We start from the raw sequence: 16150 nt of genomic DNA, 5'->3' as shown, positions 1-16150 counted from the left end.
AAGAAATATGGACTTGAAATACTGGGCTGAAATTATAGATCTGAGTATCAATAACAAAGGTGAGGTTGAGAGTCAAGGAAATTCATGTAGAGAAAATGTAACTTACTTCATACCCAGCATTTTTATACATGTTCTAATTTCATTTCATACTATTTTAGATAGTATTATTCTCATTTTAAAGCTGAATAACCAACTAGTGAGGTTTAATAACTTATTTGAGACTTCATAGCAGGTAAAATGATTAGAATATGAATTCATCCATTTATCTATCCAACAGACTTTTTTTTTTTTTTTTAGTAGAGACGGGGTTTCACCGTGTTAGCCAGGATGGTCTCGATCTCCTGACCTCGTGATCCGCCCGCCTCGGCCTCCCAAAATCCTGGGATTACAGGCGTGAGCCACCGTGCCCAGCCTTTTTTTTTTTTTTTTTTTTTTTTGAGGTAGAGTATCCCTCTGTTGCCCAGGCAGGAGTGCAGTGGTGCAATCACTGCAGCCTTGACCTCCTGGGCTCAAGCCATCCACCCACCTCAGCCCCTCCCAAGTAAGCTGGGATCACAGACATATGCCACCAAGTCTGGCTAATTTTTTTTTTTTTTTTTTTTCTCGAGATAGAGTCTTTCTCTGTTTACTAGGCTGGAGCACAATGGTGTGATCTCGGCTCACTGCAACCTCTGCCTCCTGGGTTGAAGTGATTCTCCTGCCTCAGCCTTCTGAATAGTTGGGATTACAGGTGCGTGCCACCATGCCCAGATAAGTTTTTGTATTTTTAGTGGACATGGGGTTTCACCATGTTGGTCAGGTTGGTCTCGAACACCTAACCTCATGATTCACCTTCCTCAGCCTCCCAAAGTGCTGGGATTACAGGCGTGAGCCACTGCGCCGAGCCAAGTCTGGCTAATTTTTTTTTTTTCTGAGATGGAGTCTTGCTCTGTTGCCCAGGCTGGAGTGCAATGGCATGATCTTGGCTCACTGCAACCTCCGCCTCCCGGGTTCAAGCGATTCTCCTGCCTCAGGCTCCTGAGTAGCTGGGATTATGGGAGCCCACCATCACACCCAGCTAATTTTTGTATTTTTTTTTTTTTTTGAGAAGGAGTTTCATTCTTATTTCCCAGGCTTGAGTGCAATGGCGCGATCTTGGCTCACAGCAACCTCCGCCTCCCAGGTTCAAGCCATTCTCCTGCCTCAGCCTCCGGAGTAGCTGGGATTACAGGCATGCGCCACCACGCCTGGCTACTTTTGTATTTTTAGTAGAGACAGGGTTTCTCCATGTTGCTCAGGCTGGTCTCGAACTCCGGACCTCAGGTGATTCACCCACCTCAGCCTCCCAAAGTGCTGGCATTACAGGCGTGAGCCACCGTGCCCGGCTAATTTTTGTATTTTTCATAGAGACAGGGTCTCACCATGTTGGCCAGGCTGGTCTTGAACTCCTGACCTCATGATCTGCCCGCCTTGACCTCCCAAAGTCCTGAGATTACAGATGTGAGCCTCCATGCCCAGGCCAAGTCTGGCTAATTTTTAAAAAAATTTTGTAGAGTTGGGTCCTCTCTGTTTTGCCCAGTCTTGTCTCAAACTCCTGGGCTCAAGGAATCCTCCTGCCTTGGCCTCTGAAAATGAAAATGTTGGGATTACAGGTGTGAGCCCCCTGTGCCTGGCTGCCTTTTTTTTTTTTTCTTTAAGGCAGAGTCTCACTCCATCGCCCAGGCTGAAGTGCAGTGGCGTGATCTCCGCTCACTGCAACCTCTGCCTCTTGAGTTCAAGGGATTCTTCTACCTCAGCTTCCCAAGTAGCTGGGATTACCGGAGCCCACCAACACACCCAGCTAATTTTTGTATTTTTAGTAGAGACGGGTTTCACCAGGTTGGCCAGGCTGTGTGGAATTCCTGACCTCAGGTGATCCACCCTCCTTGGCCTCCCAAAGAGCTGGGATTACAAGTGTGAGCCACCGTGCCCAGCCTGACTTGTTTTTTATAAAGCCTTTTTTTTTTTTTTTTTTTTGAGATGGAGTCTTGCTCTGTCGCCCAGGCTGGAGTGTAGTGGCATCATCTCAGCTCACTGTAACCTCCACCTCCTGGGTTGAAGTGATTTTCTCACCTCAGCCCTCAGCCTCCCGAGTAGTTGGGACTGCAAGTGCACACCACCATGCCCAGCTAATTTTTTGTATTTTAGTAGAGATGGGGTTTCACCATGTTGCCCAGCTGGTCTTTAACTCCTGAGCTCAGGCAGTCTGCCTACCTCGGCCTCCCAAAGTGCTAGGATTAAAGGTGTGAGCCACTGTGCCTGGCCTTTTTTTTTTTTTTTTTTTTTGAGCAGTTTTAGTTTCCCAGCAGAATTGAGATGAAGGTACAGAAACTTCCCATATGCTTCCCACATGCATAGCCTTCTACATTATCGACATCCTCTGCCAGAGTGGTACATTTGTTACAACTGATGAACCTACATTGATACATCATAATCACCCAAAGTCCATAGTTTACATTAGAGTTCACCCTTGGTGTTATATATTCTATGGGTTTGGACAAATGTATAATGACACGTATCTACTATTAAATACTTTACAGAGTATTTTCACTGGCCTAATCCAATGGACATTTATTGTTACTTCATTATGGTTGGGCACAGTGCTAGATGCTGATGATTAAGAGAGGGCATGGGATTTGGTCTTGTCCTCAAGGGTAGAACCTAGGCCCATTGCATCTTCAAAGCCCAGTGTAGTAGCAACTGCTGTACCTTGCCTGTGCCCTTTGCGTATCTCACTTCTCTATCTCTCTAGAAAGTTGGAGAGAAAAGTGAGCAAGGCATGAGGAACAAAGTTATTTATTTATTCTTCATTCATCTATTTATTCTTTCATTACCGTGTGTGTTAAAACATTCCAAACCCAAACAATTATTTGTATGGTCTCCTGTGTATTACTTGTGGTTTCCCAAGAAGTAGTTGCTAAGCTTTTCCTTGTATGGTTTCTGTGAGGTAAGGAAGGAATGATGTGATTTTCTCCAGTATGTAGAATGCAGTTCCAAGAGGTTAAGTAATTTACTTACAGTTATTTAGCCAAACAAGGTTACTGCAAGGTATATGAAGTCAGGTCTCTTGACCCAGTTCATGAGAGAGTTAAAGGAACTATCATTCTTTTTAGCTTTCATGGAAAAAGAAGGTTGAGTGTTGGGAGGGGTGTGGGTAGGATTGATAATGGACTTCAAAAATGTGAAGGGTATTTCTGTAGTTTTCATTCTTCTGAAAGCCTTCTAAGAGGCAGTGAACCAAAAGCACACAAGAATGGCAAGAAGTTAGCACGCTGAAGAAATATCCTCCTGGCTGGCAAGCAGAGTGAGAAGACTGCTATCACCTTTTCTAGAATCTTTTGGAATTGTAGGAGCTGTTAGATCCTGGGTTAACTCTATGAAGAAAGTCAGAAGGATCAGAGAACGTCAGTGTCACAGCTCTTCATTGGAATATCCATGTCTCCTCCTTTACTCTGCTCTACCTTCCATCCTTTGCCACTAATTATCCAGAGTGTTTGTCAAACTTCTCTGTTTGCAGTTCTGAGCTAGCAACTGTACACACTAAGACCATCAGACACAGCTAATACCTACTCTAGTCTAGTAGCTTCCGATCTAAGGCAGACACATGGGTGTAGTTAAAGATTTTGAATGTACATGTGTCCAATCTGACAACAGTAACACAAACCATCCATTCAAGTAGAAGTGTTTGAGTCAGAATTGGATTGCACCCCTTCCCCCGCACCCACACACATTTCAGTTCTTTCCTCATGATTTTTTCCTCCCAAGACATCCCAGGAATTTGTGGAGAAACTAACCAAGCGACTGAAAAGACACCCTGAGGAGACAGGAGGCTTCCAGGAGGCACCGCTGGCCTATGATGCCATCTGGGCCTTGGCACTGGCCCTGAACAAGACATCTGGAGGAGGCGGCCGTTCCGGCGTGCGCCTGGAGGACTTCAACTACAACAACCAGACCATTACCGACCAAATCTACCGGGCAATGAACTCCTCGTCCTTTGAGGGTGTCTCTGTGAGTTACAACTTCCTTCATACTCCCCTGTCTTCCCAGTCTCGAGAGAGACTCCCGAGAGGCACCTTCTACAAACATGCATTCTCTGTTTTTCTCAGTTACTTCTTTGCAGTAATCAGTCTCCGACCAGAGAAGTAGGGACCTTCAAATTAGAAGAACCCATCAAAGACTAGAGGAAAAAAAATGATGTATTCCATTTTTTAAACCCCTCCCCTCATTTCTTTTCAAACTAGACCAAGTATTCATGAGTCAGATGAGAACTATAGGATTTTGAAAGACAAAACAGTCTGAAAGGTCATCTTCTTATTCCTTTTAAAATGAAAAGATTAGTTTCCAGAGAGATTTGCTGACTTGCTTAGGCCACACAACCAGAAGCCTGCTGGTGTTCTGTCTGGGGATTTTTTCCCATACAAATCTCATAAGTGAAGCTCCTTCTCCAAAGAATAATGTTTCTAAAATCTAGGGTATGGGCATCTGGGGTATGTCCTATATGCAGGCAAATGCCATAAATAGCATTCATTCAGAGGCTCAATTACATCAAAAACAGAAGGATTTAAAGAGTCCCTGATGTTCTCTTTCACTCCTGCTTTTGTCTCCTTTGCCTTGCTCCACATGTTCCTTCCCTCAGGGCCATGTGGTGTTTGATGCCAGCGGCTCTCGGATGGCATGGACGCTTATCGAGCAGCTTCAGGGTTAGTACAGGGGCAGGAGGGGACCGGACATGGGGGCTAGGCTGGGGCTGGGCTGGGATGCCACCTGGGGAAGAATGCCAGAGACATCACAAGATTGCCCTGGCACCTCCCAACTTCTGCCCTTCTCTTTTAACTCTGTTCATCAAGCTTGTAAATAATAATAATACTAATAAGCTTAACTACAAGAAGATTGATGTCTTTGAGTTGCACTGGTTTTGCTCTTGAAAAGAGGTGTGCAGGCTGGGTGTGGTGGCTCACCCCTGTAATCCCAGCACTTTTGGGAGGCCAAGGCAGGCAGATCATGATCACGGTCAGGAGTTTGAGACCAGCCTGACCAACATGGTGAAACCTGTCTCTACCAAAAATACAAAAAAAAAAAAAAAAAAAAAAAAATTAGCTGGGTGTGGTGGCAGGCGCCTGTAGTCCCAGCTACTTGGGAGGCTGAGGCAGGAGAATAACTTGAACCCAGGAGGCAGAGGTTGCAGTGAGCTGAGATCACACCACTGCACTCCAGCCTGGGTGATAGAGTGAGACTCTGTCTCAAAGAAAAAAGAAAAGAAAAGAGGCATGCAAATTAAAAACAGCTACTCTCTTTCCCAGTGGCTTCCATTAATTTCAGGAATTTCCCCTTGAGTGGCTTGGGTTGAGAGGTTGATGACCTGTCAGTTAGACTTAAGAAAGCTGAATCTAGGAGAACCGCTATTTTTTTTTAAGGGAATCTGCCAAATTTCCTTGCTGTGTAAAGCTTCAATGTGTATAGCTTGGCTTTTGTAGATTGTATTTTCTTGAAACTTAGCACACAGGTATTTGCAGAACTTCTAGGAGTTAATTTTTCTGCTCCACTCGGCTCTCAGTCTTTTACGGCATGGCCAAGAGAGCTATTTCTTGGCCTCCTGTGAAAAGTTTCTTTCTTCCTTTCTCCCCACCTCCACATCCTCTCCGCTCCTCTTTGTATCCAGGACAAGAGGAAATGGACTTCAGCCATGGTGAAAGGAGTGTGAGTTGGCTTTTGAAGGAAAAGTTATGGTAACGGAAGCAGTTCTAGAACAGAAATCTTAGAAATGACCAAATTTTACTCAATGGCGCTTTAAGAGGCAGATATAACTTATCCAAGGAATTAAAACCCAAGCCAACAGAAGAGAATGTTCTAAAATTAAAATGAAAGCCACTGGGAAAATAGAGCCTGCCCATCATGAGAGGAAGAATAAGCAGAAATATGTGTAAAGCTTTAGAAGCCAAAATCAAAGTGAGAGACATCTCGCCGAGAGAGGTGTGAGGAATGGAATAGGTGGCAGACATGTTGTGGAGCCTCCTCACTGAAGACTTTTAAACATAGATATTCTTATTTATTTGAGTTGTCTTGGGAACCACCTTATATTGCTTTTAAGTCATGTTGCTGATTCAAGAGTCTCGTAGGTCCTTCCAAGCATCCTTTAGGGCCTCAGGTGAAAATAAAATCAGATACAACCATGCAAAGCTCTAGGGAAGTGGGAAGTTGAAAATGCCTAGGATCAGCTCTCTGGCTACCTGTGGTCACTCCTTTTATTGTCATCTGCCCAGGTGGCAGCTACAAGAAGATTGGCTACTATGACAGCACCAAGGATGATCTTTCCTGGTCCAAAACAGATAAATGGATTGGTGAGTGGATCTTGTTTGTATTTTCCTTCAGCCCCTCTGGACAGTCAAGGGAAAAAGTCATGCCTTTGAGTGAGGATGGAATGGTGGAGACTGTTAGGTTGGAATGTGGCTGGCAGCTGGGCCAGGAGAAAGGGTTAAGTGAGAGTGAATACAACCCCTAAGGCGTGGGTAGGGGAGACTGGTGTATTTGGAGAGGGAATAGGCGGTGGTTAGTACTATTTTTGATGGTGCATTGCTGGGGTAACTGGGGATTAGAGGCAGGGGGTGGGCAGAGGGCGGGAAATGGAAACTCCATTTGGGTTTCCCAGATGTCCTGGTGTCTTGATATATTTGAACCAGCTACTTCAAGCCCAGAGCTGTCTCTTTGTCTGTCTCTGTCAGGAAAACGGTTGCTTAAACTATGGAGGAGGAGGGAAAACCTCATGTAATTGTCATCTGCCAAAATGTGCTTTTTATTTTTATATGTATTTTTAGAAATTTTCCTATTTTTATGTAATTTAGAGGTAGATGTGCAGTTGTGTTACATGAATATATTGCATAGTGGTGAAGTCCGGGCGTTTAGTGCGCCTGTCACCCGAATAGTGTACCTTGTACCTAATAGGTAGTATTACATCCCTCAAAATATACTTTTTAAAGAGAGAAAGGAAGCAGTTATTCTTTGTGTACTTGGCCTAAATGATAGGACATAGGAGAGAAACTGAAGGTGGACAAAAGGAAGGTCCTACTGATAAAAGAAAGCCTCCTTGAGAATGAAGGGGAGGCCCAACCATTGAAGATGGCTGCCGTCTGCCCTGCCCAGCAGATATCCAGTCATTCCCAGCACTGCTGGAGTTTTGCCCTTTTTTTTTTTTTTTTACAATTCGAATTTAGGACAGTGTTCTGGATTGCTATAAATGCTGCATGGCCTAAATTATTCTTTAAAAAAAAAAACTAAGCAAATTGAAATTAGTTTTTTTTGGTGAACTCTGACAAATTTGAACTTCCCCCTAATAATAACTGGAAAACATATTTGGGAATATTACCCTGCCAGGATTAAAATTTCAGATTAGCTTTCCTTCTTTTTTTGTTTGTCTTAAGAATAGGTGTCCACACTAGATACTTCAAGGCCTTTTTAGCTTTATGATTCCATAATTGTCATTTGAAACTTTGATTTGGGTTATAAGAAACCTTATAACATTTTTTAATGATCCCCTTCTTTCTCCTCCCATTTTCCTTTGCTGTAAGAAGACAGAAAAACTTAAAGAACAAACAAAAACAAAGACTACAACTTTGGTGACATGCCTCAGCATTTCCCAACCTATGGATAGACCATTCACTCCATCTTCTCATCTCATTTCTGGTTGCTTCCTAACGGCCGCAGTGGCACTGAGCATTCTGCCTGCAGTAACCTCTGTCCAGTGCAGTTAGGGCCTCGTGTCCCCAGCCAATGACTGAATGTCCATCAGCAATCTAGTTCTTTGCCCTTTTCTCCTATCCCGTCTTCATTCCTTTGTCCTCCTTCCCTTCTCTTTTCCCTTCCCCTCTTCCTCCCCTGTGCCATGCAGGAGGGTCCCCCCCAGCTGACCAGACCCTGGTCATCAAGACATTCCGCTTCCTGTCACAGAAACTCTTTATCTCCGTCTCGGTTCTCTCCAGCCTGGGCATTGTCCTAGCTGTTGTCTGTCTGTCCTTTAACATCTACAACTCACATGTCCGGTAAGTTTCTCTTCTGACGTTTTCCTTGTCTGCCTCTCTGAGATACTGATCATGTTCCTGGACAGGATGAGAATAAAACCTGTGTAACTCCCATGGCCATGTATCATGGAGTTTTTCATTCTGACTTGTTGAGAATGAAAACAGGGAAACCAGATATAACCCCTACTCCTACTCCAAAGTAGCTAACGGGAGGAAAAAAGAAAAGAAGAGAAAAAAACAACCTTTGGGGCCAGGTCTCACAGTCTTGGACTCTACATAAATAGCCTGTATTCTAGTGGGGGCCTGTGCTTGGGAAGCCCTCTGCAACTCCATCTTCAGCCCCATGACTGCATTGCTCTGCCTCTCAAGGCTCCACTGTCTTCTCCAATCCTGTCTTCCTTTAGCCCCTGGCCCTGAAATTAGGGTCATGCCATTGCGTGGTATTTGGAGAGCTCAGCCTCCCTGGAGAAGAGGGGTAATTCTCTCTCCCTCTCACCATTTCCACCTCTGCCCTAGTTATATCCAGAACTCACAGCCCAACCTGAACAACCTGACTGCTGTGGGCTGCTCACTGGCTTTAGCTGCTGTCTTCCCCCTGGGGCTGGATGGTTACCACATTGGGAGGAACCAGTTCCCTTTCGTCTGCCAGGTGAGGAGGTGGTGGGCAAATTCCTTACAGGATGTGACTCTCCCACCCGTCTCAGGAGCACCTTCCATGATTTGTGATTCTCTGCCCTTCCTCCTCAGCTTTCCCTGACTCTTGTCCCTGTTCTTTCCTTCTAGCATCACCCCTCTGTTCTCTGTTTGGCTCTGTCCCTTCTTTCTGTGCCTGCAGGCCATTTTCATTCTGTAGTTTACTTGTCAGTTCCAAGGTTGCCATGGCAGGCCTTGCAGAGAAGAGGAGGGAGCCACTGAAGGCAAAGGAAGGGGATCTGCTCAAAGGTCTCCTGAACAATGGTGGCTTGTCTGTGGTATGGGGGCTGAGAATCAGAACTGTGGACTTTTTTTGGAGCCTTTGTTGGGTTTCGAAGGATAGAAGCAGAGATGGAAACACAGCAGAGAGTTGGGGGGAAGGGACCACTGCCACACAGGGAGGAGGGGCTCTGGGACTGTTGGTACATGGAAGGTTCTAGTGCTGTGGGGAGAGGCCAGCTTCAACAGTGATAGTTGAGTGGTTCTCTTTTCCACTGGTGGAAACACCCACTCTTTCTTCTGATCTGCCTGCCTGTCCTTGCTCTCTCTTTTTCCTCTGCTCTGTGCTGTCCTGATCATACATCTGTGCACATGGCATTTCCATGCACATGCACATGCAGTTCATCAGGAATCCTCTGTTCCCAGTGAGGCCAGAGTGCAGCTGGAGAAGCAGACAATTAGCTGTAGTGCAATAGGAGAGGTTCCAGAGTAGGGATCTGCACAAAGTGCTTTGGGGGCAAAGAAGGGAACACAGTTCACTGCTGGCGTGATTGGGTGGACCTCACTGAAGAGGTGGCATTTGATTACTGAAGGACAAATAGGATTTTATCAGCTAGAGAAATAGAGGAAGGCTACTTCAGGGGCATAGGGAGCATCGTGTGCCTAGAAAATACATGAAAGAGAGTAGATGAAGAGAAAGTGAGTAGTTCAGCATGGCTGGAGCGTGGGGTAGGTGTGGGGCTGGGAGATGAGCCTAGCTGGACAGGTGGATGGGAGCATGTTGTGAAGGGTCTGTGTCATATCCAGAAGTGTTCAGGCTATAACTTATAGATACTGGGGAGTGGTTGGAGGTTTTTGGCCACTAAAGCCAGGAGGTTTTAGCAAGATCACCCTGGTGGTGTGGAAGTAGAGGGTGGATGGGAGGAATTGTTCAAGATGGGGAGACTGCTCTCCTCCTGCTGCTCCCCGTCCTGCTCACATTTTCCCATCCTCCCTGTGTCACCATGAGCTCCCTGCCCGTGCTCCCTGCCCACTCTCCCTTAGGGTTCTGCCCATCCTTACTGCAGTCCCGGCTACTACCCTACCCTGTTCTGCCTGTGCCCTCTCTTCTTTTCTAGGCCCGCCTCTGGCTCCTGGGCCTGGGCTTTAGTCTGGGCTACGGTTCCATGTTCACCAAGATTTGGTGGGTCCACACGGTCTTCACAAAGAAGGAAGAAAAGAAGGAGTGGAGGAAGGTGAGCTGCTGCCCAATCCTCAGCCCCCAGATCCTTGGCTCCTGGGGCACAGAGCATTTCCCCCTGACGTGCCTGTTCTCCCCACATATTTATCCAGACTCTGGAACCCTGGAAGCTGTATGCCACAGTGGGCCTGCTGGTGGGCATGGATGTCCTCACTCTTGCCATCTGGCAGATCGTGGACCCTCTGCACCGGACCATTGAGGTACCACTGGAGAGGAGGTGCTATGGTCAGGAGAATGAGCAGGGCTCAGTGGCCATCAGGGCCCTGGGGCTGTGTGTGATCTTGAGGGATGAAGCTACTTAGAGAGAGTGCCTTCCTCGTATTGGAAGCTCTTCCTTTCCTTCCTAGAAGGAGCCCCTCATAGGCCTCCAGATTCAGCTGAAGAAAGGAAGGGGTGGGGATCTGGGAAGGGTGTGTAGAACTTCCAGGCGTCAGGGAAAGTGGGGAACAAGCACCTCCAAGGGTTCAGGAAAACATTCTTAGGCCTAGAATGAGATTTGGCATCAGCATTGAGGGTCTCATAGGAAAACAGTTGGAAGCCAGAGACTGAGAAGCGTTGAGGAGAGGAGGGGAGGCTGGCAACCATCTTTCTTGTGACCTTGTTTCTGCCCTAGACATTTGCCAAGGAGGAACCAAAGGAAGATATTGACGTCTCTATTCTGCCCCAGCTGGAGCATTGCAGCTCCAGGAAGATGAATACATGGCTTGGTGTGTGGGATGTGGGCAAAGGAGGGCAGGGATGCACAAAGGCAGGAGGGAAGGCAGGGGTAGAGGGCTTGGAGGGAGAGGGCTCTTTGGAAGAGGAGGTAGAGAGCTTGTCAACCCAGTTTGAACACCCTACTCTTTGTTATTGCACTAATCTTTTCTGAGAATAGGGGAGAGTTGCTCTTTTGCTATGAGGAGCTTAGGGCCCAAAGCACAGATGAAGAACTTGTGTTCAGCAGAGGAACAAGTGGGGGTAACCCCACCTCCAGACTTGACATTATCTTTTAGATCCCCCTTGGCCATATTAGCATTGTTCGATTCATGGTCACAAATTGCAAACCTACCCTCTGCCTGGAAAGCCACCTTCCCACCTGTAGGGTAAGGGTGAGGCATGTGTGGCCCAGACTGGCCTATTTCTAGATATTCAACAAGCCCTTGCCTGACTGACAGCGGCTTGCCACCATTGCTTTCCTGTGTGAATCCCAGGAAAAAGTGATGTGGTCTGGGCAAGTTGGGTGGACATAAGGGATAGGGGACACAGGGTGAGGTTTGCTAGGTCAGAGGGGTTGGATTGGAGAGGAGGGCCCCCTTTCCATTTCAGAGTAGGTGAAGGGCAGAGAGGGGATGGGGATTGAGTGAGGAGCATTGTGGTCCTTGTTGCTCAAGTGACTCTCTCCTGCCATCCTAGGCATTTTCTATGGTTACAAGGGGCTGCTGCTGCTGCTGGGAATCTTCCTTGCTTATGAGACCAAGAGTGTGTCCACTGAGAAGATCAATGATCACCGGGCTGTGGGCATGGCTATCTACAATGTGGCAGTGAGCACTGACCCCATGGCATTGACCCTGTAGGCTGACCACAGCAGCCCAGATATAGAGGACTAGGAAGAATCAATGCTAGATCTGGGATCGGTTGCTTAGAAGTCTTAAAAAGTTTGTTAATTCTTCAGGTCTATAAAGCACTTTACAGTTTACAAAGCTCACTACAGACATTGTATCATTAATCTTGCAACTACCCAGTGAAGTAGATATTAGTATCCCCACTTTATAGGTGAGGAAACAGAAACACAGAGACGTTAAATTGCTTGTCTGTGGTTAATGGGCTGGACTCTATTGACATTTCCTGCCAGGGACCGACTCTGGAGGACCCGGAATCTGTGCATAGAGATCCTGGGAGTTCCTGCCTTGAGGGGAGGGGTTAACCAAGAGTGAAAACTGGTTTGGGACAGTTTGAGATTTTTCTCAATCTATATTTGAGGATGATCCTGAATTTGGATCCTTTTCAAAGGGAAAGTTCACCAGGAAACTGTCTGCATAGACTCCCTCCCATGGGAAGTAAACTCTGGATCTTGTCTGAGCCTGCAGACCTGAGACTCCCTCAACGTGTCTTTCCCTCTAGGTCCTGTGCCTCATCACTGCTCCTGTCACCATGATTCTGTCCAGCCAGCAGGATGCAGCCTTTGCCTTTGCCTCTCTTGCCATAGTTTTCTCCTCCTATATCACTCTTGTTGTGCTCTTTGTGCCCAAGGTAAGGATCTGGCTTTTCTCCCACCCTCTTTGTTCCCATGTTCCCTCCATCCCTCCTTCCTATATTACTGAGTTCCTCTGCCCTTCCATTCACCCTCCTCTCACTCCTCCCCTTGTTTTGGGCCCAACTCTTATCAGCATTCCTTCCACCTCCAACCTTCCATCAGCCAATCACTAGTACAGTCCTTGCTGGGCCACCCCACGCCCAAACATTTGCCCCCAGATGCGCAGGCTGATCACCCGAGGGGAATGGCAGTCGGAGGCACAGGACACCATGAAGACAGGGTCATCGACCAACAACAACGAGGAGGAGAAGTCCCGGCTGTTGGAGAAGGAGAACCGTGAACTGGAAAAGATCATTGCTGAGGTGCGGGGGTGGGTGTCAGGGTAGGGTGTTGGGAGTGGTCCAGGAGGCTTGCGTCTTAGCTTGGGTTGTCTGAAGCCAAGCCTGAGATACAGGGTCAGATGTTCTTGGCTCATGGAGGGAGGGTCCTAGGAGACAACCTGTAAGGAGTGAATGGAGCAGCATAGGGGAGGGGAAAGGGCTGAGCAAGATTCTATCTCAGGCAAAATCCAGTGTTGGCCTGGCAGGTGGAAGGGCTCTGGAGTGGGAGCTATGTGGTTGACTCAGCCTCCTTAAGGCAAGAGGATGGCTGTTGGCTGTAGGTGACAACTGGAGAGAGGCAGCTGTGAGCCTCTAGTAGTCAACACTCACAGTAGCTGGGTGTAGCATGCAGCCCCAGCATAAAGGACCTGGGCAGGCGTTCACTGTGCCCCAGGCTGTCATTAGGGGCTGGTGCAATGCCAAAGAGAGGGATGTTCCAACTGGGTTGACACATCTCTCTGATTTATTGGAAGCTCTGTGCACTGACTTTTCTCTCCTTCCCCACTTTTTCCTTTTGTTTTTAAATTCTCTCTTATTTCCCTGATCGCATTTTTTCTATTGGTATCCTTATGTTCTCTGGCTTTTCTTGTTCTGTTTTGATTTCTCCTTTTAATTTATTCTGTCCACTTACCCTATGTCCTCCCCCTACATTTTTCTGTGCCCTTCCACTCTTTCCCTCCTCCCCACCCCTTCATCACCTTCTCTTCTCCTACTATCCCAATTGTGCTTCTTCCTCCAGAAAGAGGAGCGTGTCTCTGAACTGCGCCATCAACTCCAGTCTCGGCAGCAGCTCCGCTCCCGGCGCCACCCACCGACACCCCCAGAACCCTCTGGGGGCCTGCCCAGGGGACCCCCAGAGCCCCCCGACCGGCTTAGCTGTGATGGGAGTCGAGTGCATTTGCTTTATAAGTGAGGGTAGGGTGAGGGAGGACAGGCCAGTAGGGGGAGGGAAAGGGAGAGGGGAAGGGCAGGGGACTCAGGAAGCAGGGGGTCCCCATCCCCAGCTGGGAAGAACATGCTATCCAATCTCATCTCTTGTAAATACATGTCCCCCTGTGAGTTCTGGGCTGATTTGGGCCTCTCATACCTCTGGGAAACAGACCTTTTTCTCTCTTACTGCTTCATGTAATTTTGTATCACCTCTTCACAATTTAGTTCGTACCTGGCTTGAAGCTGCTCACTGCTCACACGCTGCCTCCTCAGCAGCCTCACTGCATCTTTCTCTTCCCATGCAACACCCTCTTCTAGTTACCACGGCAACCCCTGCAGCTCCTCTGCCTTTGTGCTCTGTTCCTGTCCAGCAGGGGTCTCCCCACAAGTGCTCTTTCCACCCCAAAGGGGCCTCTCCTTTTCTCCACTGTCATAATCTCTTTCCATCTTACTTGCCCTTCCATACTTTCTCACATGTGGCTCCCCCTGAATTTTGCTTCCTTTGGGGGCTCATTCTTTTCGCCAAGGCTCACATGCTCCTTGCCTCTGCTCTGTGCACTCACGCTCAGCACACATGCATCCTCCCCTCTCCTGCGTGTGCCCACTGAACATGCTCATGTGTACACACGCTTTTCCCGTATGCTTTCTTCATGTTCAGTCACATGTACTCTCGGGCGCCCTGCATTCACAGCTACGTGTGCCCCTCTCATGGTCATGGGTCTGCCCTTGAGCGTGTTTGGGTAGGCATGTGCAATTTGTCTAGCATGCTGAGTCATGTCTTTCCTATTTGCACACGTCCATGTTTATCCATGTACTTTCCCTGTGTACCCTCCATGTACCTTGTGTACCTTCTTCCCTTAAATCATGGTATTCTTCTGACAGAGCCATAAGTACCCTACCTTGCACATTGTTATGCACTTTTCCCCAATTCATGTTTGGTGGGGCCGTCCACACCCTCTCCTTGTCACAGAATCTCCATTTCTGCTCAGACTCCCCCCATCTCCATTGCATTCATGTACAACCCTCAGTCTATACTCACAATCATCTTCTCCCAAGACTGCTCCCTTTTGTTTTGTGTTTTTTTGAGGGGAATTAAGGAAAAATAAGTGGGGGCAGGTTTGGAGAGCTGCTTCCAGTGGATAGTTGATGAGAATCCTGACCAAAGGAAGGCACCCTTGACTGTTGGGATAGACAGATGGACCTATGGGGTGGGAGGTGGTGTCCCTTTCACACTGTGGTGTCTCTTGGGGAAGGATCTCCCCGAATCTCAATAAACCAGTGAACAGTGTGACTCGGCACCTTGCAGTCTTCCTGTGAACAGAATGGGCTTCAATCCAAGAAGGGAGGCTCAGAGGACTCCAAGTTCATGAAAAGGCAATAAAACGGAGGGTGAAAAGAGATGTTTTATTGATCCATTGAGGGCTTAGCAGAATGAAGCAGGACATGATTAAGTCTGAGGTTAGTGAGTGAGGACACTACTGGTTAAAAGTGTGGGCTCTCGAGTCAGACTGCCAGGGTATCAGATCCAACCACATGCAAACATTTTCTTAGTCTCTATTCCCCATGTCCTCATTTATGAAAATGAGAATAACAGTAATACATTCCTCCATAGGTTGGGTACAAAGACTATTATAAATTGTGCATTCAGGTGCCTAGGTTGGCCCTCGGGCCATGGTATATGTTGCGTGAATGTTAGCCTCTGTCCCTGCTGTTTAATGAGTTCCTTGACAGTAGTGGGCATGTATTGGGAGCCTGGAGCAAGTGCCTAAGCATCCCCTCTAGGGACGCTCCTTCCCAGGAACTAAGAAGAGTAAAAGAATGATGACTGCTAGAAGGTAATGGATGAGATGGCTGCTGAGTGCTTGCAACCTTAAACATCTTTGTTTAGGAACTCTGAGCATCTTAGAAATAATTTGCTATCAAAATGAAAAAAAATCTTGAATGGACAAGGGCAAAAACATTTGCCTGAGACTTTAAACATTTTTTGTGTCATCTTGGAGAGTGCTTTTTTGAAGCTCAAATTTTCTTTTATTTTGGCACTGATTTTTAAAGTGATTCTCAGATTTTTGTAAGACAGCTGCAAGGGTTGGATGGGCCCTGTCATTCATTGACCTGTTAAGAGCCAATTTCTGAACTTCCACTAAAGCATGGGCTGGTTGAATCTTAGACCAGTACTTGAAAAACTTTCCACTGTGATTATCCACCTTGGACCAGTTGGACTTAATTTGAGTCTCTCTTCTTCCCACAGTGAAATATCCGCTAGGAAAAGAGAAGAAGTCTGTGGAGTAGATAAGCCTGCAGTTTGGAAAATGAATAGTTGGCATCAGAACAGCAGCAGGAGGCTGGGTGTGGTGGCTCACGCCTGTAATCCCAGCACTTTGGGAGGCTGAGGTGGGTGGATCACGAGGTCAGGAGTTCAAGACCA

At 47.2% G+C, this 16150-nt stretch overlaps 1 protein-coding gene across 5 annotated transcripts in view; it reads left to right on the top strand.

Annotated features, from left to right (window-relative positions):
- GABBR1 (gamma-aminobutyric acid type B receptor subunit 1) overlaps window positions 1–15013 on the top strand; it is a 30919-nt gene extending 15906 nt beyond the window's left edge. For all 5 annotated transcript variants that reach the window (XM_019029488.2, XM_019029486.3, XM_063707447.1 and 2 more), the window contains 12 exons: window positions 3784–4026; window positions 4655–4718; window positions 6279–6356; window positions 7901–8051; window positions 8547–8679; window positions 10061–10177; window positions 10275–10382; window positions 10796–10889; window positions 11575–11702; window positions 12283–12411; window positions 12634–12777; window positions 13535–15013. In XM_019029488.2, the coding sequence (XP_018885033.1) occupies window positions 3784–4026; window positions 4655–4718; window positions 6279–6356; window positions 7901–8051; window positions 8547–8679; window positions 10061–10177; window positions 10275–10382; window positions 10796–10889; window positions 11575–11702; window positions 12283–12411; window positions 12634–12777; window positions 13535–13708 (1563 nt within the window). In that variant the 3' untranslated portion in view covers window positions 13709–15013. The remainder of the gene's footprint in view (window positions 1–3783; window positions 4027–4654; window positions 4719–6278; window positions 6357–7900; window positions 8052–8546; window positions 8680–10060; window positions 10178–10274; window positions 10383–10795; window positions 10890–11574; window positions 11703–12282; window positions 12412–12633; window positions 12778–13534) is intronic.
- Window positions 15014–16150: the final 1137 nt, after the last annotated feature.

This window comes from Gorilla gorilla, chromosome 5 (genome assembly GCF_029281585.2).
Source record: "Gorilla gorilla gorilla isolate KB3781 chromosome 5, NHGRI_mGorGor1-v2.1_pri, whole genome shotgun sequence".
NCBI classification, from domain to species: Eukaryota; Metazoa; Chordata; class Mammalia; order Primates; family Hominidae; genus Gorilla; species Gorilla gorilla.
Note: the sequence above shows the minus strand (reverse complement) of the source record. Positions and strands in the feature narration are given on the sequence as shown.